This window comes from Thalia democratica, chromosome 1 (genome assembly GCF_965202585.1).
Source record: "Thalia democratica chromosome 1, ktThaDemo2.hap1.1, whole genome shotgun sequence".
NCBI lineage: Eukaryota > Metazoa > Chordata > Thaliacea > Salpida > Salpidae > Thalia > Thalia democratica.
In genome coordinates this window covers 110603489-110629677 of record NC_139165.1, presented here as the reverse complement: position 1 = coordinate 110629677, position 26189 = coordinate 110603489, and the positions used below count along the sequence as shown (strand labels likewise).

The window sequence follows — 26189 nt, the reverse complement described above, 5'->3', positions numbered from 1 at the left end:
CTTTGAAACATTGAATCATTAAAAAGTTTACAAATTTAAAATCAAATACTAAAATAGACTTATATACATTTAAAGCTCAAAAAATAATTCATAATAAATTATATTAAAAATGTTATTAGAAAAATCAAAGTACAGCATTAAATAAAAATAATATAATTAAGTTTTTTCTTTAATTTTTTTTACATAGTTCACACAGTGTATATAAATTAGTTAAGATAAAACACATTTAAAATATAAATTCTAAAAGCATAATAAAAACTAAACAGTTTAGTAACTTTTTATGATAAATCTGCAACAATAAAAATATCAATAGTTAACCATTGCAAATAACTTTATAGGTCGAAACAACATTTATTAATTTGAAACATAAATTGAAATATTTGGGAAGCTTTGATAAAGTAACATTTAAAACAAATTTTTTTTTTTTAAACAAACAGGTAAAATTTAAACTTTTTTATTACAGTTCTTCGTAAAAAAATATTTTTCAAAAAAATTCATCACTTCAAAAGGAATCTAGATTCGAAGCAGTTTAAGAATTCAAAAAACACAAAACAGTACAATGTGACATGACAATTACAGAAACGTTTTTTATCACGTCATAAGCTTGTTCGTAGAAATTTTAACTATGACGTCACAATTCAACTTTCCTCATACGCTCTCAACTCTTCTTCAGTTTCTTCAGGTATTGTGTACAATTGTTTACATGGTTTCCTGGAAACCTTCCTGAACCTCCTGTTCTTCTGAAACCTGTTCCTGTCTGCTATCTGTCTGCTCCTGTTCACGTGAAATTGTCTCACTTGTGCCGGTACTTTCGGTGGTGGTTCTGTTGAAGCAATAAATAAGAAATTTGTAGCAAGAATAGCAAATGTTAACCGCTTAAATATTTATTGTAAACATAGCTAAGCTCTAAAAACATTTTTAGTTAAGCTTAACATTTACTTTAACACAGTCCAAACGGGCACTATCGCATCTTTTTTAGTAAGTCGGGGCAATAACTAGTGAGAGGGTCGAAAAGGGACAACTTGATTTTTTGTAGAACTTTTAATTAACTAAGTTAAACTATATATTTGTAGTGAAAAGTTGAAAATAGGTCACGTTGCAACTAAAACTACAACTGCTGCTTGAGAAATTTTTTTATAATTTGACACACAAAGTTTCTGCCGACTGCTGAAATTAAATTTAGATGGGCGATATCTAATTAGGAAGTTCATTATTATTTTCAATTTTATTAAGGGGCCACTATGAAAATGAGTTCGGAAAACCTTGGTCTAATACAGGGTTTCCCAAAATGAGCCATGGCAGATATTCATGGGGCAACAAGCAGTAAAGGGGCCAAAGGATGAGCCATGAAGTCATATTTTGAAACTTACATTAGATACTCTGGAGTTGATGATGATGAGCAAAAAAGAGAAAAAGGTCTTAGGTGTTTTTAGTGGTAGTTTTTTGATATATGTTGTTGAAGGGGGCCATAGCTTTTTTAAGTTATTCAAAGGAGGGCCATTTAAAAAAAATTTGGGAAACCCTGGTCTAATCCTTCTACAAAAGCTTAATCACATAAGAACAAAATTGACTTCAGTCATAGTTTAAAATAGGAACAAATTAAAACTTAAAGGAACAGAATGAATATTTTGTTAGCTTTGAATTTATAAACAAAAAAAATGAGTAAGGTTTAAAACTAAGAAAGAAAATGTCAGTTAGTTTAAAAACTTAGTAATAAAATAAATAGATTAAAGTTATGTAAATAGTTGGAAATACTTAAAAAATTACAATACATAGAACAAATAAAGCAATTACTATAGAAAAAAACTAATAAAATAATCAAAAACCTTGGCAATAATTACAGTTGGGCTTCATATACATATACAGAACTAAAACTCCGATTAGTGCCCAAAACACCACAAAATAAATTGCTGTGTTGTTGAAATTCGTGAAATCCAATGTTTTTTCTTCACTAACTGTTGAAAATAATATTGAATTAAAATTGTTATATGACTAAAATTAATGTTGTAGTGCTAAAACTTGTAAAATTGTTCTTTACAAACTTTTCAAAAACAAAAAGTTATTTTAAATTAAGTTTTGTAGTCAACATAAAGTTTATTTTAATAAAACCTAAGTGATGCTAGTTTATTGGTATGCTTTTATTAACTAATTGTTGAAAAAAAAGTTTAAAGCTTTTAGTTTTTGCTATTAGAGAAAATTTTTGTTAATTTCTAGTTAGTTTTATATTTTCTTATAAAACGTATAGTAACACTTTGAGTATTTAAAACAAAAACTAACCTACTAGACACAAAGTTTCGTAAAACATCATTAGTAGACAAAAATTCAAATAAAATTAAAAAATTTCTGACTAAAACATTTATAACAATTGAAGTTAAAAAGGTAAAGTTTAAGAAAACTTTAAAAGTAATCTTTAGTTCACATTTCAATAAAAAAAAATTGAAAAAAAACTTTTTATGTATATTTTAGATATTGCATAATGAATAAACTAAATTTGTTAAAAAATTATGAAATAAAAATAACTAACTTAAATTAGCTGTACAAATTTTTAATCCATTCTTAATTTCGATTGATTCCAACTTCTTTTGATTATTGAGCAAAAATAAAGTCAAAACAACTTTATTACCAACTAATTTAATAGATTTTATAACAGCTTTCTTGCTATTATAATCATCGCTAATTATATGAGAATTGGTATTTTTAATAGAACATGTGATACTTAATGTTTCAAAAGTTTTTTTGTTGGATTTAAGATTTAGATAAACTTTTTGCGCGGTACTGTTTTGATCTGAAATTTCGTCGAATACATTGAATTCTAGTTTGTATTTTGAATCTGTTAGATTCGTTAACTTGCAGAAACCTGTAAAAACAATTCTTTAAACTTGAATAATTTTTTAAAGTTAAAACTTTTTTAAACTTTTCTAAAGTTAAAATACTTAGTTATAATTTTTTTTTTTAATTTGATTCAGATCAAAATAATTGTAGCAATATAATCAAATTACAATATATGAGATCAAGTAGTTGTTTATAAAATGCTATAAGTAAAAAAAAATTATCATTTTCACAAATTTTAAGTAAATTTAAGAAATATATTTGAAATAGCTTCAAATTTATAAAAAAATTAAGAAGTACCTTAAACTAACAAAAACATCATTAGATTAACTTTCAATTGACAAATTAAATTATTACACATTTAAGCTTTTTTTCTCTAAAATAGAGTAAGCTTTTTTCAAAAAAAAATCTTAATAATTAGTGTAATTATGTTATAAAGCATTAATATTGTTTTCTCAAATCTTATTAATATCTAAAATAACAACACATTGTAAACATATAATGATGCACATTACCATTTATCTTTATTTAAAAATTCATTAAAAGTTTTACTAAATTACTACACATTTTTTAAAATTATTTTGTTTTAAAGTTCGTACCTGGGTTAGGTTTAGCTGTATTTCTTCCAAAATGTAAATTTAAAATTATAAAAAATAACAACAGACTTCTAAGCATTCTATTTTTTCGTTTTTATTTGAAAAATATCAAAATATAACTTGATTAAAACTATCTTTCTTTATTTATAACAAAATTAAACCTTAGTGTATTTAAAATACCTAGTTTATAGTATCAAAAGAAAACCTTTCAACTTAGTTAAGTATACATTAAATAATATGACAGAAATACTTCAATTAAAACATTAAAACTATTATAATTTTTGCTTAACTTTAAGCAGAAAACTAAAACTTAGAATTTCAAAAAATATTTTATGTTATCAAAGATCAAGTAAAATTAAGTACTTAAACAGTATTGTATATTTAGAATTTAATATTAACTAGTTTAAGATGAAAAACCTCAGGTTTATAAAAATGTTTGTAACTTAATCATGTATATGAAATTCTTAGTTCATAAGAAGGAGTTTTAAAAGATCTTTAAAATGAACTAATATTTGCAAAGCAAAACTGGTTTACTAAACATGCTGTATCATACGATATATTCAATAAAATAAAACTTATTATATGTTATTGAAAATTGAATACTACCACTACAAATGAACATATAAAAACAAAATATTAGAACTCAGTAGTTTAAAAAATAATACACAAATATAAAAAGAACACATGAATATTTATTATAACTTAATACAACTAAACATTACATAAGTAAATCGTTAACTACTGATATTAGTTTTATTATTATTCATAATATTTACTAGTTTAACTAAGTTAGCTAACTAAAACCACAAATATAATTTATATATAAAACAAAACTATTAAATAAATACACACAGCTTGGTTTGAAGAGCTTATTTCAAAAAGAAAGTAAGCAAAAAAATGTTGATTAGCACTGAAGTGTTATAATAGTAGCTTATATCAAACAAATAAGCTAATGCTAAAAAGTTTTTAAGCTAAGTTTGTTAGCTCTTTAGCTATATACCAGAAGTTAAAGTGTATTTTAGTAGTTTGTTTAGTTAAAATTTGATTTTTTAATTAATTGAAAGTTTAAACTAAAAACTATCTTCCTAGTAAATTTGTAAGTAATAATTATTAGTTATTGTAATATATATAAAAAGTCTGTAGTTATAAGTTCTATACAATTATTTATTTTAAAACTTTACTAAAACAAAGTTTAAACAGAATTACAACGTAAACTTAAGTAGCTTAAATTTAAACAGCTTCATAATTTTTAAACTTTGGCTTTTTTTTGTAAAAAATTTAAATGTTAGTTACAAATACCCTATCACGTAAACTAAATTATCAATTTTTGTATAAAGAGATAAATTGTATTACTAAGTAACAAAAACACCAGTTGCATCTATTTATTATATTTATAGAGTGCTCATCATATATTATGATAAACTATGGTAAACTATTGATATTGAAATACTTAATATTTATCAACACTAATGTTAGTAAATGTTGAATAATATTTAACATTACTAAAATGCGCTTTGAACATTACAATACTAACTCTAATACATCTAAACTTAAGCTTATCTAAATTAAAAACAAGATAAAAAATTTTAAGTAATTTTATTAAGTACACTTTCCAACCAAAAATAAGGATGTGCGTAAATTTTTCATGGGTTGACTTTAACCTATAATTGTTAAAAACGGATTTGTAAATAAACTTAAACATTAAATTTAAAATAAAAATTATGATAAAGAAAAGTAAAATCTAAACCTAATTTTTTACACATAAGACAGGGTTTAAATGATTACAACTCTCTTAGTTTTATTCGATCAATACAAAATATTTTTCTTATAAGTAAAATATGTGTAAACTAAATTATTAAAATACGCAAGAGTGCTAAGTACGATTCTTTAATTTTAATGATAAAGCTTAATCTTTATCTTAACATTTAACTGCTAAACAATTTGCCTAACTTGTAAAAAAATATGAAAAAGGAAGTAAAATTTCGGCAAAACAGTATAAAAAAATGCTAGATTTTATTTTCACTATTTCAAAATGTTATAAACAATACGAACATTAATTAGTTGTATTAAGAATCGAAGCATAACTCACTTACATTTCAACAACTACCATGACTTCAATTCCAGTTCGGAACAATTGAAGTTTTAATGACGTCATAAATGTTTTCTTGACGTAGTTCTCTCAGAATCTGATACCTAAAATAAAGTTGAAATTAAGTTAAGTTTTCAAATGAAACTATACTACATAAAAAACATTAAGTAACTCACATAAAACATCAACATGAGTAAATACTTAAATAATCTGTAGGCATTTTTATTAAGATATGTTAGTATTTTCACAAACATTGTTGAAATGTATATTTTTACTGTCTAGAAAAACACACCGGCTTAAAATGAAGCTTACCGTTCTTTAAAAATGCTATAACAATTATATTATATGAAGTAATAAAAAAAACATTGCTTTTAAAGTAACTGACACGAAAGTTGAATATGCGATAAGTTTTATCATAAAGTTTACAAATTATAAGTATAATGTGAGTGAAAATACGTAAAAATAATGTTAGATATAAATTGTGTGAAATAAATCAACTAGTTAGATACTTATAAGATTTATGCTGAACAGTTTCTAAGTGCATTTGACAGTTACAGCATCATCTATAACTCTATAGTATAAAATTGCTATTTAATTTCAGAAAAAAATATTCACAACGCATTAACAAAACCTGTTTATTAGAATAAGTGAAACTAAACACCTTGACTTAAAATAATTATACAAGCACATTGATTTGAAACTTACTTTTAACAACATTGTTGATTCGGCTAAAGTATTCTAATGGACTGACTTTGAAAGAACAAAATATAAACTGCTGTTAAATATACTTTACTTTGGAATAGTAACTTAATAAAGGGCACACAACTTAATTCATATAGTTTAAAACTTTAAACAAGGCTTCATCAGGCAAATAAAATTAAACATATAGTTAAATATAAACAGATAAAATAATAAAAGTTTCAGTCTTTGGATTTTTGAAACAATTTTATTAAATTTTACACAATCACAGTAAACGATTAGAAAAATTTATTGCAGAATAACTAAATAGTCACAGTCGCTAAAAGTCACCAAAAAAATTTAAAAATTGATGAAAAGATATTACAAAAAAAAAAAATTAACTTTTAAGATTTGAAATGATTAAAAACTAACTTTGTTGAACTTGAGTTTATTCTTAAATATATTTTAAAGAATTAAAATTAAAGGACAAAAATAGTAATATAAAAGATTGGCAGGAAAAAAATCTAAATTTTTTAACAAAATATCGCAGAACACATATATTACTTATTTCATACAGAAAACTTAACACATAGTTACATTTGCTAAAAATAAAAATCAGTGGTAAAAACGAATAGTGCAAAAAATGTACACGTAGACTTAAATAAAATACAACAGTTAAGACAGTTACAGCTTGAATATATTTAAAAATACTTATAAAATTAATACAGCAAACTAATGTTTTTTGGAAGTTTTTAATTTAAATTATAACATTTGTTTTTCATCTTAAATTTTTTAAAATTCATTATCTACATATTAAAACTGATAACAATATTTTAAACATAAATATTCGAAAACTGTAAAGTTTTAATTTTCATCTCAATTGTTTAAACAGAAATATATCTACATGCTTAAATACAGAAATAACTATAAAAGTTCAAATAAATTAACAAAAATATGCTAGCAAAGGTCCGTCATATGTTGTCCACTTTTAGCTAATCGCATATGAGAATTTTCCATGTGTTTCCATCTGTATAAATAAAAATGTTTCAATAAATTCCATTTTGTGATAGGAAAACCAAAAACTATTGTTTACATACAAAGTTAAACGTTCTTATTTGTTAAAAAAGTTTTTTGTTTAAAAATTAATTTCGAAGCTATCTGTCAATGCAGTTCTTTTTTTAAGTGAAAATTAAAAAAATATCTATATATTAATAAAACAGGCAGCTTCATTGATAAACTTCAAAATGAGATAATTTTTTAATGAGTAAAGTAACTTAATTATTTCTTGGTTATCTTTTACTTTATTTTTAAAGCTTTCTATCTTGTTATTTAATTATTTTTTTATTTGTACTACTTATTTTATTAAAGCCTTTAGTTTTTCCTTTGTTTTTTTTTCCTTGTTAACCTCTTGAAATTTTATCTTAATGTTTTATGTTTTCTTAATTACTAACTTAATTACATATTTAAAAATAACATTAACCTATTTCTTTCGACTTGTTTTCTTTCCCTTATTAATCCCTTCACATTGTATCTTTTCACATCTTCTATTTTCTTTTGTTCTTCTTTTTCTATTTTTATTCTTTTCTTGCGTTTCATGTCCAGTTTTTTCTGATAAAAAATTAAAAAAATATACATACAAATGTTATGAGAATGATGAAAGTATAATAGTTTCATTAAAAAACCTACTTTTTATTAAATTTCGCTTCTATTAGGAATTTTTTTAAATAAAAGTATATACTTTACAAGAAACAGTAATAATGATACTTTAAAAAAATATAAAAAACCTATTGTACTTTTAATATTTTCTCAATTAAAATCAATACTTTTTAAGTGGCTAATAAAATACGGAGTTGTTCAGTGTTGATTAAAATGATTTTATAATGACTGTAATTTAATAATTCGCCTTTCCACGCTACAATAATAATAACTTATAACATTTATGATATTCTGCTAAAATTTCATATATAATATGGTTTGTTGATCAACATTTTTCTACGACAAAATGTATCTTACCTTACATACAATTAATTATTTACATTTTTCGTATTGAGTTCTTTGGGGGTGTTTGACCACTTTTAATAAATATTGTTAGTTAGTTTTACAGCTTACTTAGACTGTTCAAAATGTGGATTTAGCTGTGATAATTTGTTTATCACAAAAGTTAATTAAATATATATTTTGTTGCTAAATACATTTTTACTGTAAAATGCAGCATACGTCACAAACTAATTATCTGTTGTAAAAATTGCACAATTTCAAACTTTAGAGTAAACCAGTAGTTTCTGTTTATTGCAACTAACCTGACATAGCTACTAAAGTCTTATTATTTTTTTACAGAACAACATATTTTCAAAATACTAAAATAAACTAACAGAACCTACTAAGCAAAACCGTACTCAAAAATTCAGCTGTTATTTAACACTGAATAGAAAAAGCTACACAAAAAAGTTTTATAATAAAGCGCAAAAATAATCTAAGCTTATCTGAATTTTTACTCAAAGTAATCAAAGTTTCAAAATTTAATGTTTTATACGTCCAAAACTTCTAAAATCATTGTACAAATGTATTACATTTAAAATGTATTACATTTTCAATGTAAAACCGTAATTTAATCAAATTTTATAAATACTCGTTCCTTTTTTTATAAGATAACTAGTTAAGTAGCCAGCATTTTAATAAAAGCTTCATTTTTCAAAATTTTATTTTTATATTATGTTTTAATTAACTATATTCCTGCAACTTAACTAGACTTTCATTTTCTTTAACTTTTTTATGCAAACTAGTTCAATTTATACTGTATATATTTCACTTAACTATCTGTAATTTAATTAAGTGTTCATCTCCTATTACTTTCTCTGGTAATTTTAAAACTTATTTGATCTTATTTAAATACAATAATATTACATCTACTACCTGCAATTTAATAAGAGTCTCATCTTCTTTTACTTTCTTTTTGTGATTTTTTTCTCGTTCTTCTTTTTCTTCCCTTTCTTTCATTTGATTTCTCAACAATTCATCTCTGTAAATAAGTAAACCATTGACAGTTTTTGAACAAATGTGTAACTTACTGCGACAAATTAAAGCACATAAAGTTTGTTTCATCACTTGGGAAAAAAAAGACTTACATTTTCAAAGTTAAAAAAAAAAACTAATAACTTTAAAATATTTAAGCAAGATAAGTTTTAAAAATACTATCCAGATTAAGGATATGCATTATTAACATTAGGAAAAAAGAGTTAAAGCGTTGAAAACACGTTATTGTATTTAGGATTTAATTTCCAACATGTGGAAGATATCGTTCTTTTTTAAAAACACCGTTTTAGATTTAAAACGTAAAACTACAAGGGTTGTCACGTCTGAGTGACCAAAAACTATCCAGAGTCAGCATAGATGTAAAGAAAAATTACAAAAATAACTGTTTACTAAATGCGTAAAAATGTTACGATAATAACAAAATAATAATAATATAATAATAGTATAATGTCTAGAAGTAAAACTTTATTTTTGGTAAAACTAATGATTTTTAAATCTAAAGTGTAGCCTGAAATTAAGAACAAGTGTTAAAATCAGCCTAAGTTTTTCACGTAACACGAAAAAAACATTTTTTCTTAACCCGAGCAACCTGAACTGAATGTGTAACATTGAAAAGTAATGATATATTTTTTTTAACCTGTGCAAGCTAATGTGTTTGAAATTTTTGAATTTTATTTATAAAATAAAGTAACTAAACTAGATTTAAGTTGTAATATTAAAGTATTCTGAGATCGAGGAAAATAATTTAGGAAAATTATTTAGAAAAATTAGCCCAAGTTTTTACACCTAACATAAAAAAACTTAAATAAGCTTGAGTGTGTAACAATCTGTCAATGAAGCTATTTTACCTGTGCAAGCTTATGTGCTTGAGAGTTTTGAACATCGTCTCGTTTTTCTCTTCCTTCTCTCGTTTTATCTTGCTTCTCTTCTCTTCTTCCTCTCGTTCCTGATCCTCTCTCAAAGTTGCCAGCCTCTCTCGAAGCTCGGCCAACGACATCTCGTTGAAGACGAGGTGTCCTGGTGGCAAAAAAAAATTATTATCTGTGTATTAAAGTTTCGATTTATTATTTATGTAGGATATGTTAGCAATTAAAAGATCCTGTCAAGATAATTTTTTCTTTATTATAAATAATTATTATATTTATTATTATCTTTTTAATTCTCGAATTTAGGCCAGTGACATCTCGTTGAAGACGAGGTGGCCTGGTGGATAAATAACAATATAAATTTTAAGAACAACTTGATAATTACAAATTCTTAATGGAATATGCAATGATTTAATAAGTTTCAAGTTATGACGTCACGAAATTTTTGGAATTTCCCTAAACCGCAAAACTATGCGTCTGATACCAAAAAAAAGATCTGGTCTAATGTTAACAGCATTAAACTTTACGTCATAATTTTGAACTGAAGTTGTTTTAGCTAAAGCTTAGACTTATGACGTCACAAAAATGGTTTTCCCCTAAGTTATAAAAAATAAAGGGCTTACATAAAATGCTATCATTATACTTGATAAAGTTGGTGCGTAATTTACAAAAATAGTGCTTAAATATTTATTTAGGATTCCTATTAACAAAATTGCATAAGCTAGTTATTTATTGTTTTCATGTTTTTTTCTTGATTTTAAATCATAACAAAAACGATATAGCTGTATGAAACTGGTTATTACATATAATATATATGTAATAAAAATAACTATTACAATAACAATATAAATCAATGATCAACGTGCTGTAGAAGTTGAATAAAACAAGGTAACTTTTTTTAGTTTTTAAAGTTATTATACTAAGTTATATAACTATTATTTTTAAACTTTCTTTTATTTACCTGCAGTAGACGTTGAATCAAACAAAACAACTTTTTCAGGTTTCAAATGTTCCAAAGCTCTAATTGCAGCTATCGTTTCGCTTCGCTGTATTAACCTGATAGAATATTTTATTTTAAAATTTCACACAATTATAACAGTTATCTTGTGAATTAAAAATCATTTCACTAATTTTATGTTAATCTTTGAAAAGAAGTTAAACAAATATAAGTTTACTTACTATTAGTATGACAAAGTACTATAGAAGTCATTGTAAATTAAACAGTTTTAAAATATTTAAAACAGAAGTATTATATTTGCACAACTCATGCTATATGTTAAGAGCTGTTTGTTTAGTGTTTTATTTATTCTATGTATTTGTTATAAACGAACATATGCTATAAGTTGTTGAAACTAGAAATATAGAAAACAAAAATACCTAAACAATATTTTTCTATATAATTCAACAATAAATAGTAAAATAATAATATAATAAAATATACAATAACATTATATTATATAATTTATATATAAAAAACAAATACCTTTCCTCTTCTTCTTTTAAAGCTCTCTGCATCAATTCTCTGGTTTCTTCATTTACTTGTTTGACCTTTGCCTGAAAAAATTATTATAATAAACTTTTTTGTTTGTTTACTTATGTGTTTGTAAGTGATGACTTATATTAAATAAACAACCATTGTACTATTACAATATCAAATTCAAAACAATTGGTAATTTAAAACTTGATTTATGTTTTAAGTAGTAAGACTTAAAGGTTTTTTTAGAAAATGTAATATGTTCTGCTCTTTAATTAACACATATAGTTCTAATTTTCTACAAAACAAAAACTATACACAGAAAACCAACGTTTTTTGAAGTTATACATATACATTTATTAGAAAAAAACAATTAACCTGGTTTTCTTGCAACACTTTAGTTTTAGCTTCTTGAGCATTGATGTGAGTCTTGTTGACTTCTTCAATTAGTTCCTATAAAATAAATACATATAAATAAGTATCATAAAATTATACTACATCATCTTAAAATTGATGTGAGTCTTGTTGACTTCTTCAATTAGTTCCTGTGAACATAACAACATCATATTTACAATTTAATTAACAACTATCAATTAATACTTATACTATACCACCATACTAGATTATCAAGTTTGCTGAGAAAACTTAAAAATGTTACATTTATGTCATAAACAATATTTTATATTATTTTTACACGGACACATGCATTCTTACCTGCATTCTCTGCTCCTCCAAAAGCCTGACTACCATCTGATCCTCCTGTCTCTTCTGAAGATCTTCATTGACACTTTCAGCTATCTTTCTCTTTTCTTCCTCTTTTTCCTGATTAAATTATATAACTAACTTCAAAATAATCAATAGTTTTAACTTAAGGACTTATCAGTATGTTTGTACTTCTTTTAACAATAAAAAGTATGAGCATTAAATAACATTACACTTTAGAAAAAGCATAGTGGTCAGTTTGCTTATTATCACTACACAATTGCTCAATTATATCATTTTAAAACAAAACCAACACTTTTAAAATTATACTTATCATGATTGTTACACATGAGAGAATTCTAAATATTGGCAGCTATGCATTAACGTAAAGTTTCAAGAATGTTAGTTTTGGTAAAAATAAACAAAAAGTAAGTATCAGTCTTTTAGAAAAAAAAAGAAACTACTAATTCAAAGTAACCAAAAACTTTATTTCTAATAAAACCTTTAGTATAAGTCGTGAAGACTTAAATAACTGAAATTTAACAATAAACAATTCAAATAGATTAGTACATGTTTTCAATTATATGTAAATAAGTATTGTTTACACTAGTAAACTTATGTCGCTTAATAAAATCACTTTAACATAAACACTAATTTAATAAAACCTTTTTTCTCAGCACATTCATTTCCCTGGTGATCTTGCTCTGCAGTTTCTTCTGCTGCGTGGAGACCATGATCTTCTGCTTCTCCTCGTCTTGCAGCTTCTTCTGTCTGATCTCATACTCTCTCCTGTCGGAGTCTCCCTGAATAATTTTTAATTACCTCAGGAAAAACATTACAAAAAATTTTAAACTGTTTCAAAGATTGTTAGAAAAACTCAACTATTATTAAGAGTTCTGCAACATCTTTATTAGTCTTATTAAACTCTTTACTTTATTAAACGTATACAAAATAAATATTCGTGTTAAACAGGAAATATATTACAACAAAACTTAAACTGATTTAAAGGTTGTTTGAAAAATGTTACGCGTGTTAACAAAAAACTCAACAGTTATTAATAGTTCTGCAACATCTTATTGCTAGCTATATTTAGCAATAAGTTATAATATTTTTGAAAAGTTTTGTGTTTCACTTCTTAATTTACACCCTAATTTTTTTCTAAACAACTTATACGCAGTATAATAGTATGGGGACAACATTATTATTAGGCGGAAGAGATTACTTTTCAAAGTCATAAAATACTTCTCTAATTACATATTTTAAACAACAAACCTGCAGCAATCCGATGAGGTATTTTTCTCTTTCTTCATCTTTCTTCTTGTACAGCAATCCCTCCCTCAATATTGCTGCCGTGTTCATCTTGATCGACTTCGGTTCGAAGTTCTTCATTTTGGTGCTGTAAGTGTTGTTGAACTGCAGCTTGGAGTCCTTCTCTTGCTCTATGCCCCTCATCCTCAGCTGGCTCTTCTGTGACAACTTCGGATTTACCACGTTGAATTGACTCCTGTTGTAGAATTATTGTTATCATTTTGTTTCTTTTAATTACTTATTATTATCTTAACAGGTCTTTCATAATTTATAACTAAATAAGCTTAAAAATATAAGTAAAAATTCTCCTCCATGAATTCTTTTTTTTATTACTTTTTCGATTAAGATTCTTGATTAAAAGACTAGAAATTTTATTGTGACAAAACTATGTTCAAAATATTTTAGAGTCCTGTCCAAAATGATTTGATACACTGACAACTATTACATCAATTTTTTTTTTTTGATTAGTATAACTGCATACTGTTCATTCTACTTAGTTATTTAAAATTTAAAAATGTTTAGGAGTTATTTTTTCATGAACATCCTATTTCTTTAAATTATCAAACAAAAACCTATTTTTTAAGTTTAGCCATGAGAGAACTCTGTTTAATTATTTAAGAGACTAATCCTGTATTTCAGATTTGATACTTTGACAATCCTTTTAAATAATAATTTTTTGAGCTTTAAATAGTTAGGGATTAAAGACTTATGTAGTATATTTATCTGTATCTTATTGCTTAAACATCTTTATAGATCGTTCATCATTTATTATACAATCAAAAAACAGTTTACTTTTTACCTGTTTGCTTCCAAAAGCTTCTCCATTGCTTTTTCTTTGTTCTTCTTGCTAATTTCTTCCAGCTTTTTATTGTAAACCGGCTTCTTTTTGTTAGACATGGGTATGTACTTTGTGGTCTCTAACTTGGATATCTTCTCCGGTATTGGCACGGCTCTCGGCCTGACTTTGGTCAGATTGAACGCTTTGGGCACCGTAGCAGGTTTTGTTTCGTTCTTAGGAGCTATGCTTTTTAAAACGGCGTTCTCAAGAACTATCAGGATGTTCTCAAGTTGTTCTTTTTGTGTTTCGAAGAACCAACAGATGTTCTTGTCAACGTAGCTTTGGTCGTAGGTCTCACACCATTTGTCGTACACCCAACCTAAATTGGTCTATTTATTTTAACAATCCTAATTTAAAAATAAACAACACAACTCTTTTGTTTAAAAATTTACCATTAACACCCAAAATATAAAACATTAAAAAAACTTTTTAGATACATCCTCAAATAAATACAATAAGTTAAACTTTCTGAGTAATACTTATATACAAACTTCATACAAACAAGTATATATACAATTTATCTTAGCACAAATGGAGTAAATTTGAATGTTAATATTATGTCCATAAGATGTTGCACAAGTGTAACAAAACTTATTATCTGGTGTACAAACATAAAAACTATTTGTTCAAAAATATTTCTTCCTAGAAATAATTGTACACTCAGTAAAATATAATTTAAAAAAACCTTTAATGTCCTTCTCAGAAAGGAGATAAGTGAAGAACTTGGCCATGTTGAATTTATCTGAACTTAGTGCTAATTGCTGCATTTGTTTGTGTGTGAATTCTTCATGCCTGAATATAAGCAAGTAAGATACAACCACGTACAAATTAAACTGGGATTTCAATATGTTCCTACCGTGTACCATGTAGAAGCATTCAATTAAGACGTTTAACAGCATTCTGTGGTACACACAACCTGAAAAAAATAAAAAAATTCTAAAAATATCAGTGTTATGGAATTACTGTAATAAATACAAAACGAAACTAAAAAGTTTCAGTAAAAGTTGAATAACTGCATACTAGTTAAACAAAATTATTTTTTATTCCTTAGTTCGTTAAACATGAATTATATTAATATATTCGTAGAAGTACTCCACTAAAGTATTATATGTTACATCGAAAATTGAAAACACTAAAGTTTTGTAATTTATGTACCAGTCAAAAAAAGTTTCAAAAGCTTGCAACAAAACAAAATTACAGCTTAATTAAAATTTGCTAAATTAAATTTGTTTTTTTTTGAAAAGTTTTTGTATAATAATTTCATTTATGACTTTATAGTTCTTCATGACAATGTAAATATAAAATATTCACAACTAACTTAGGTAAATATTTATATTAAAACAAAGTATATGTACATTTTATAACTTTTTAAAGTACTTGGAGATAAAAAATAGTTTTTACATAAATGTTTTACAGATAGGTGTCATTTGAAAGTTTTCTGTAAAAAAGTAATTAAATTTATAAACTGTATAAAACATAAAACTTGTCAAAAAAGACACTGAAGTTTTTATACTGGAGTTTGCATACACAATTTTATTAAATTTAAATATTACAATTTAAAAAATATTTTCATATGAGTATCAAGACTTAATGGCCTTTTCAATGACATTAGTTTATATACAAACAATTTTAGTTTAATTATTTTATTTACTCAAAATATTTTCATTTAGAAATATGAGATCAACAGTGATTTAATAGTTTGAAAAATATATAACTGCTTAATATTTAATGCTAATCATATTTATATAAATGTAAGTGTCAATAAATTCATATTATTAATTTTATACAAGATACTTTCATATAATTTAAAATAATTCATCACAACAATCATGATAGTTTGTCATATCAAAAAATTGTTTTGATGAGTGTCTGTATATAGTTATTTGTCTAAACAAAAAAATATTGCTCAATTCACTGGAATGTAAAGAGCTTAATTAAATAAAGGTGTGCAAATTAAATACTTATTTATAACCAGGTGACCTTTTAAAGTATAATAAAATAGTAAACTGTTTACTATTATATTATACTTAAAAAGGTCGCAATTTTTTGCTACTGGTTGTAAATAAAATGTTTAACTTGCACATATTTATTTGACAAGTGTCTGAAAAAAATTAAAATTGTGAAATAAAAAATGCAATATAGAAAGTAAAGATATAAAATAAATGTAAAAAACTACTACATAATTTAAGTTAGAGGAGTCCACCTAGATTTTTACAAGTTGATATATTTTGTAGAGTTTAATTTAAACTAACAGACATTTTTAAACGTTTAACGAAACTCTAAGTAATATTTGAGAAATATATGTGATTAAAGTTGGTGACTTCAATAGGTTCCTTATAGAAGGTGCAAAACAAAAAAACAAAATAAAACATAAATTAACTAAAAAAATATCTTCTCCTTAATTTTTTAACCAATCTTCTTCAAACTTTAAAAGTAAGTTCTTTACTAATATTTAAATATATTAAATGAGAAGTTTTTCCAATTTGAAACATAAAAAAATATTTAAAAAAACACCTGACTATTTTATTTTTAACTTTTTTATTTAATATTATTTTCAAAAACCCAACATTCAAAATCTTTTGAACTACAAAACAAAGGGAAAAACAACACTTTCAGAAACCAAAGCAGACAGATGAACAATAAGTAAAAAGAATTTTGTTAAATTTAATTAATTTAATATTTATTTACTACTTATTTGTTACATTTATTGCATAACTGTGTTTATAATTTATTCATTTATGCATAACACCCATAGCCAATTTTAGCTGGTAGTTGGCCTATTATTATTGAAAACTATAAAAGTAATTTTTTTTGAAAACTTTAAATATTTAGCTCTAAAAATGAAAGAAAACATAGATTTTTAATGAAATTTTTGATTATAGAAAAAATAGGAAATGAAAAAATTGAAATGTTGTATTTGAAATATTTTACAAAAATATATATCTCAATAAGGTAATTTTTTTTATAAATCTGGCTCATATTTCATACTTTAAGTTCAATATAAGAGCCAATACTATCTTATTAAAAAGAAATGTTTGAACTTCCCTATGATCTTAATATTTTTTTAAAAATTTTTGGTGACCCTATTTGAAAAGAAAAATCCATAAAAAAATATATAAAAAGTTAATTTTTCCACTAACTCTACGCAATGGATAATTAAAATATATTGGGGTGTTATTAAATACTTAACAAAGCATACATACATTGGTTTGAATAAAAATGCATGTCAGTTACTACAAAGTTTTTAGTAAAAATTTATAATTATTAAAATAAAAACAACATTTTGCTTTAGTATAAGACTCTATGTTAAAATAACTACACTCATTAATATTAAGAAAATAAATAGTTCATATTCAAAAAAGAAAATTTTAAATTTTTATAACACATTTTTTACATAACACTAGTTCCAATCAATCATGAACAAGTTATATCTTTACTAAAAAATCATATTTACAGATCACAACACATTAATGTAAAACAATTTTTAATCACACATAATTTATTAGTATTACATGAATTTGCCTAAAACAAAATTATTTATAATTTTTAGAATGTTTGGTGGTTAATAACAAAAATCAAAAAAAATTATTTACCAACCTGAAAACACCTCCGTGAAGAACGTGACTTCATCATCATCTTCAAAATCCTTGTCATGTTTTTCCAAAAAGGTCTTGATGAAGTTGTCCAGTGCATTCTCCTCATATTTGAAACTGTCAAGAGCTTTTTGGGTCAGCTCTGCCAGCTGGTACGGCTTGGATTTGATTGGTTTCATTTGGTTTTTTGTTTGCATGGAAGGCAATGTTTTCCTTGTTTTTGCTTTTTAACTTACAACTTTTTCTGAATCAATTTATAAACTTAAATAAATAAAATTTAATTTAAATAATTTCAAATTGGATGAAAAATGGAAATATATTTAATTAATTTGTAAAAATTATTCTTTTGTCAGCTCTGCTAGCTGGTACGGCTTGGGTTTGGTCGGTTTGATTTGATTTTTTGTTTTGCCTGAAAGGCAATGTTTTCTTTGTTTTTGCTTTTAAACTTGAAATTTATTCTAAATATTTGAACACAGTATTTTCAAATAGAAATCAACTAAGATGTTTTTAAAATCTTTTAAAACCAATTTTAAGTTTATTTATAATTAACTATAATTTTTGTTTTTACAGTCGTATTTTCACACTAAAAATGTTCTAAATAAAGGACGAAAGCTTTGCAATTAGTGTGTTTTGGTTATTGTTTTATTAGACAACTATTTTGAGGCTATTTTATAGCTTTTTTGTATTTAAGTTTATTTATTTTTGAAATACTAAAGTTTTCTCAAAATCTTAAGTCATATAAATTATCTATACATCTTAAAATTTTTCTACATCTTACCATGCTACTTGTCCTAAGGTAAACAGAAAAAACTTTTTTAGTTTTAATAAAACACTTTAAAGTTTAAAAAAATCATTTAAGATCTGTACTAGTATAAAAAAAATTCCCTCTGACTAAATTATTCACTCTTCTTTCAAAAACTAACTTTTCTAAATCATCTTGCATCTAAGTTATTTAAAAATCCTGAAAAAGTTTTTATTAGGTTAACTTGTTTTCAAAGTAAATAAACTACAAAAAACTTTAAGCAAAATACTTAATAAACTACACAAAAAACATAAAACTAAGAAAACTATATAAATTTAAATAAAATTAATTTTCAAAAATAATATTAACTGTAACCATATTTATAATTATAAATATAAAAAAACAACTGTCAAAAAAATAAATATGTTTAAAAACATCTAAAAGCCCTTAATTTCTTCAAACTTATGTTCTTTTGTAGCTTTCACAAAACGTGCTTTTCTTGAAACAAAAACTAAAACACCAAAACATTTTATTTTTACCCAAAGTGCTTCACTCATCATCTTTTTTCACTCTGATTTTTCAGTTCTCCAGCCATCCTCCTAGCTCTCAAGTTTCTCTTATAAGCTTGCCTTCTCCTTCTCTTTTTAGCTTTCACCAAATCTTCCCAGACCATCACTTCTTTTTTCAGTTCCTCATCAAATTTACTGTAATCGTACTTTTTAGTTTCACTTGCATCACTTTCAGAATTTCTGCTCTCATTTGAAGTGTCTCTTGAGCTTGTGCTTGCATCTGATGTGTCTCTAGCTAACTTCAACCTTTTAGCTATCTTGTGGCTCTTAATAAGTCTCTTTCTCAGCCTTGCCTCTTTTGCACAATCTTCCACATAATTATCAATGTTCCCTTTAAGTTTGTCTCCATCACTCGCAGAGCTTCTTGCTTTTTCTACCATCTCATCAAGTGACCTCATGCTTTTAGCTTCCTGGCTTTTGAGCGCGTTGTATCTGTCCCGCTCACTTTGAGCCATTTTCTTAAGCACCTCTAAGCTTTTGTTCCAGCTTTTTATTCTGTCATGATTGGTTTTGATTTCAGCATAATCAAAATGACTATTTGTTTGAGAGTTTCTTTTATAATTGTGCCTACCAACATCATAACTGTGCCTTCTTCTTTTCAAGTCATTCACTTTTTTATAAGGACTGTGTCTACTAATCCTTTCTAAAACAGGTTTTTTGTGATCATTAGCTTGTCTTGTTCTTCTATCCAAAACATACCTACTACCTTCACAACTCTGTCTACCTCTTCTCTTTTCCAAAGCAGGTTTTATATGATCAGAAATAAGTCTGTTTCTTCTATCTAAAACATACCTACTACCTTCAGAACTTTGTCTACTTCTGTTTTCTAAAGCATACTTACTTCCTTGTACATAACCACCATCAATACTAGTGACATTAGCAGCTTCAGGCATGTCTTTGTGACCAACAACAACGTCAAAGCGGACTTTTTCACCCTTTCCCAATGATGCCTCCAAATCTTTGGGGTTCTTTTTGGTTATGGCTGACTCATGAACGAATAAGTCTTGTTTTTTGTCGTCCCTTTCAATAAAGCCATAGCCTGCCCTGACATTGTACCACTTGACCCTGCCTGTGACCCTTAGGTTGAGAAACCTTGTAAATGTTCTGTGGACGTACTTTACTTCTGGTTGATTTGCTTCAAAGTAATCTTGATCAGACCAGTTTGAGGCTTCAGAATACTGACTGGTGGCCATACTTTGTTCAGATTTAACAGTTTTTATGCTGTTTTTAAAGTCTGATGTGTCATTAAAAGTTCTTTTAAACTTTGGCTCAATTGGTTTGTTGTTGTGGTTAGAAATTTTGTTTTTTTGGCTAACTTGTGACTTGATAACTTCTTTAATGGCCTTTTCAATTTGTTGATTTGACTTGCAATCAGAAGTTTCTGATTCGTCAATTACTAAACTACCTTCAGAATCAACTTCTTGGATAGGCTCATGCTCAGTTATTTCTTTAGAAGACTCAATTTTATTGTGTTGTTTATTATTATTTTGCTTAGAATTACAATCAGAAGTTTCTGACTCGTCAATTATTAAACTTGATACAGAATCAACTTCTTGTGAATCATAATGACCTATTTTTCCAGAAGAGTCTATATTACTTTGTTCGTTTTTAATTTCTTTACTAGATTTACAATCAAAGGTTTCTGACTCATCAATTACTAAACTTGCTTCTGAATCGATTTCTTGAGACTCATATTGAGTAATTTTTTTCAAAGCTTCAACATTACTTTGTTCCTTTTTAACTTCACATTTGTCTTTTATACTTTTAATAGGTTTAAAATAATCAGTAATTTTTCTATTCTTTGGCTCAACTGGTTCGGTTTTAACTTTAACATCTTCATCTAATGTGAGATCAATAATTTCATTGTTTTGGTTGGAGCTCATAATTTCATTTTTTATGTTCTTTGAATCAAAAAGGTTTTTTACAGTTTTTGGTTCAGCATCTTCTTTTTCAACTTTTATGTCCTTTTGTACAGTTAGATCAATAACTTGTTTCTTTAATCTTCTCGATCTGCGAGGCATTTTGCTATGACTTTTTATCTTGCTTTACTTGTTTACAGTTTAAGCTGTTAAGTGTTGTTGATTATATGTCTTACTCAATTGTATAAATAAACTATTTTTTAACCGCTAAATATAAACAAAACACTAACATTAAAAAAAACATTTAATATCAAAGTTAAAATAAGCTCTCTGTCTAATTTACTGGTATATATAACAAAAATGTTCTTTTAAGCATCAAATAACTTAATTTAACTATAGAAAATTAATGTAAATAAAATCTACACTAGCTGAGTTTTTAAATATTATTAAAAAAACATATAAAACTTAAGTCCTCAATCTCACATAAATTTTAATATATATATATCTCTTAGTATATGTCTCTATCTATAAAATATATGCATGAATTTATAATTTAATTTTTCACAAACCACCATAACAGAAAATTGTGTATGAATTAATAAAGATTCAAAATTAAATAAAATAAATTTTAAAAGCAAGTGAACTATAAAAATTCTAAAAATTACAGCTACTAGTAATCATAAGGATGACATTGACTGATAGAAAAGTGTAAGCCACTTTCAAAAGCCATATATAGTTCAATGCATTTTGTTTTAACTAAGTTTATTTTTATAGGAAAGTTTTGAGTAAAAACACCAAGTACCTTTTTAACAACTTTTAAATCTATATTTTATTTTAGACATATTCAACACTGTAAAAAGTTGTTAACAAAAATCATGACCAAAAAAGTTTCATAATTTTAATTTTTTTATGTTTACCATATATATTCGAATTGTATTATTAACTAATGATTTCTTTTTTTTTTTTGAGTAAAATATTGTTTTGGAAATAAAATAATAAAATACTTCAAGTTATAACTTTCAATAAGTCAATAACATTTAGGTCCAAAAAGACTGATTTTTTTTTTAATTTTAATGTCAATATTTTTATCATTTAAGTTTTGATAGCATAGAAACATAAGAAAACTACATACCATTTTGAAGACCATTTATGTTTTTGTGTACATTTAACTTTGAATTATAACTTACAAAATAAAAACATTAATGGATAAGATTTCTACATTGTCATAAATGTTATTTCCAAAAAAATGTTGTACAATTTTCATAAAATATTAATTTGTGTATTGTTGTTTAACACTTCAAATATCAAAAAACTTGTTTATGGTTAACTTTAGGTGAGCACTAATATCAAACTGAAAATATAATACATTCAATGTGTTATTTAACCATAATTTTAGGATAAAAATCGATACTTCGTTTTAAACAAGCTATATAAATACAAAAAAAAATAAATTAATGTATTATAAACTAAAACATCTAATCAATTTTATTTTACAATATCATAATCAACATAAATTTTTGTATTGATATAATCACTTTATATTGTAAAATAAAAGCAATAAAATACTGAAGTTTATTAATTTATGATTTATAAGTTCAATTTTATTTATGTATTTATAAAAAATAATTTTTTAGCCTAAAATAATGATCAAATAATACATTAAATGTATTATAATTTCAGCTTGATATTGGTGCTAACCTAAAGTAAACCATAACCAGAGATTTTAATCAATAAATCAATGAGTTTACTTTTTACTTTTATTTTTTAAGAAAAAATTAAGGAATCAATTTTAAAGTTAAATAAATATTTTATTGAAAAAACAAATTAAAAATTCAACAAACAAATACTTTTTTTTAATATATGTCAATCTTTAATTTTTTGACAACTAAATACAAACTTATTCAATGTAATCTTTATAATTATTTCAAAAAAAAAACTCATGAAATATTTTAACTTTGAGACATCTTTTTTTATAAAAAAAAATCAAAAAAAAATATTTTCTTTTATTGGAAACAAAAATTTAATTGCATTTTTTATTTTACTGACCAACTAAAACATTCTATTGCAAATAACACATTCTTAAGAATTTTAGCAAAGTTGATATAAAATGAAAGAAGGCTCTAATAAAATTTTAAAACTTATAAGGAAATGACCTATGAATTCTTTCTAAATCTGGTTATAACAAAACTAAAAACATAAATGAGTTAATTTCATATATAACTCAAGTTTTAGTGTTCTATAAAAATTAATCTTGTAATACATATGTAAAGGTGTGATGTAGTATATATCCAGTAAAAAATCACTGAACCCAATTCTCTTAATGTTTGTACTTTTGAGTATAGTTTTTCCTTCCTAAATTAATCATTTTTATTAACCAAACAAGTAATAAAAAACACATACAATTTAATTTGCCTTATCTATGGTTAACTTTGAACAATAAATAATATTTTTTTTTGCTTTGAGGCATAGAGTTCTAATGGTGGCTTTGAAAACTTACTGAGTTGAATGTTTTAAAACTAAAAACCAAGTGGTCTAAACAAATTATAAAATATCTTTCAACAAAAACGGAATATTCCTTGATGAGTTATAACTTTAAATTTTCTACTGTGTAAAATATGTATGTATTTTATTATTGTATCTAGTGTTTTTGCAAAAAAAAATCATAAAAAAAATAATTGTGGACAAATTGACAATTTCACTTGGTAATAAATAAACAATGTGTGGCCTGAAGGCGTAGAGTCCTAAAACAGCTTTAAAATTTTTTTGAACTGAAAGTGAAAGATCAAAACCCAGTGGTTGATACATATCAAAATAAAATATATAAACCATTATGATATTGATTATCATAAATATTCATATACAGTATGTAGCTTATTAAGAACCATAGCAACATTTTTATTCAATTGTAAACAAAATGTACTTTTTGTATGTTAGAGCTAGTCTACTAGCAAAATTTACATTAAATTTAAAATATTTTTATAGAATAAGAAAAATAAGAGGCTATAAATAGTTAGTCATAGGAATTAACAAACAATAAAAAAATTCTTTTATCAAGAAGAACATCTTATGGATACATATTAAGGTCTTTTCACGGACAAAGGGTTTTGAAAAATCTGTTTTATGTTTTAGTATGTTTTTTACTAATGATTATTATTTAAGAATTAAAAAAAATTTACCCAAATATTTTTTAAAAAACAAATAATTTTAAGTATGAATAACATAAAATTTGTTACAAAAGAAATGTTTGCTTAAAAAATGGAATCGTTTAATTACCAACAATTACTAAAACTATTTCTTTTTAGCAAATTTGACTGACTACTGAAATAGAATCGTTTTTGTTTACAAATAAAGGTTTTAAAATGTATAACAACTTTATAAAAAGTTTTTTTGTAAATTTGAATACAAAACACATAATACCACTATTATTATTTTTAAATTAGTGTATTGCTAAAAATTTAACGATGGGTAAAACAAACTTTTGTCCTAAAATCCATTTTTTAGTAAAAATTTTGCGTGTTGCATTTAAAAAACCTAAAATACAGTACAATTTATTTTAATAATCATATGAAACTTAACAAATGAAAGACTATTGAAATTCCATAATTGTGTTACAAAGTAATAAACGAATTAAAAATATTTGTTTGAGCATTTCTAAAAAAATTGCATATCTATATGTTTATTTTTAAACTAAAAGTTAAATACGATTTAAAATTTTTGATTGTTAGCCGAAAAAACGTAACTTGACTTTTCAATTAATCAAATATTAAACCGATGTTTATCAATAAAAAGTTTTGTTATTATCATTAAATAGCTAACTAATAAAGCTTTGTGTTACTTTGTTGACTTTAAAACTTTATAGCTTTTAAGAACAACGTAGATTGATAAACATAAAACAATCAATAACTACTTAAATTACATAAAAGTGAGTTTTTTCAAAATAAAAAAAGATTCATTTCAAACCTTATTTACTCAAATTTTAGTTGCTTAAACAAGGGAACATGCTTTATAAAAAATAACTACAAATTTTGTTCAATTTGGAAGTGCAGAGTGTTTTCAAAGTTTTAAAACAAGTTATAGTATAAGTTTAAAATCAAATTAAAAGCTAAAAATACTTTTTTGAACAATTAAATACAAACATTTGTATAATATTTTATGAAGTGAGTGTATAGAGTAATTACAATTTCAAACTATTACTAACTTACAGTGGTTGGTTACAACAGACATTTTATTAAAACACATCCAACAACACTTTTAAAAAAGTTTCATATACTACTCTTAAAATATCGGTTGTGAAATTTTATTTTGTCGGCTCTGAGTATTAACTTTTTAATAAAATAAAGTTTTATAATTTATACTTAAATTAACAGATTTGAAATGTTTCACGCCATCGCTAATAAAAATGACACTTAACCACACGACCAACAAAAACAGCATCCGAGACAACCTACGACCGGTTTGTTCTTATTAAAACTAATCAGGCAGTCATAGTCGCTAGAAGCCGCTGTTGAGATCTTATCACGCGGTTGATGATGGCCTAATAAATAGTGGTTAAAGCTGATCTAACTAGCATAGACTTTTATCCAACAAATAGCTGACAATGTCTCAGACTTTGGGCTGTGAACGATTTGGCTGCGTGATTTAATTTACCCTCAAAAGGTCGCTTTAGTGTTTACGCACTTTCGAACATTTAAAGGTGCATAATGAAATTCCAACTGTTCAGTTCTGAATTCTGAGTAATTTCTGAACATTTTTCTATTCTATATCTTTACCACCGTAGTTTTTACTTATCTAGTAACATTTTTTCAAAAAATTTAATTTGTTTTTTGCTATTAGTCAAAATATCTTTTTTAAACTTACTTAAATGTTTTTCTAAAATATTTTTTCTGTTAAAAACTATAAGTTTTTTAAACTTTTTTATTATTTCTATAGATTGATACTACGATAAAGATTTAAATGAAATATTTTAGCAATAACTAGTCTTTGCTTCGAAGAAAATGTGTATTGTGACACGAG

General features: G+C 24.8%; 2 protein-coding genes across 2 annotated transcripts; both read right to left on the bottom strand.

The window, feature by feature from the left end:
* Positions 1 to 386: 386 nt before the first annotated feature.
* LOC145842278 (uncharacterized) lies at positions 387 to 2305 on the bottom strand. Its single transcript, XM_082949704.1, has 3 exons — positions 2278 to 2305; positions 1827 to 1955; positions 387 to 823 (listed from the first exon to the last, which is right to left on the bottom strand). The coding sequence occupies exons 1-3, from the start codon at positions 2303 to 2305 to the stop codon at positions 639 to 641; spliced, it is 342 nt and encodes a 113-aa protein (XP_082805830.1). The 3' UTR covers positions 387 to 638.
* A 4532-nt stretch (positions 2306 to 6837) lies between these two features.
* LOC145842268 (cilia- and flagella-associated protein 99-like) lies at positions 6838 to 18224 on the bottom strand. The gene is made up of 13 exons (XM_082949692.1): positions 18011 to 18224; positions 15099 to 15329; positions 14375 to 14732; positions 13540 to 13771; positions 12933 to 13070; positions 12280 to 12387; positions 11944 to 12018; positions 11575 to 11645; positions 11053 to 11147; positions 10074 to 10242; positions 9106 to 9211; positions 7673 to 7800; positions 6838 to 7219 (listed from the first exon to the last, which is right to left on the bottom strand). The coding sequence occupies exons 1-13, from the start codon at positions 18201 to 18203 to the stop codon at positions 7150 to 7152; spliced, it is 1974 nt and encodes a 657-aa protein (XP_082805818.1). The 5' UTR covers positions 18204 to 18224; the 3' UTR covers positions 6838 to 7149.
* Between the last annotated feature and the right edge of the window lie 7965 nt (positions 18225 to 26189).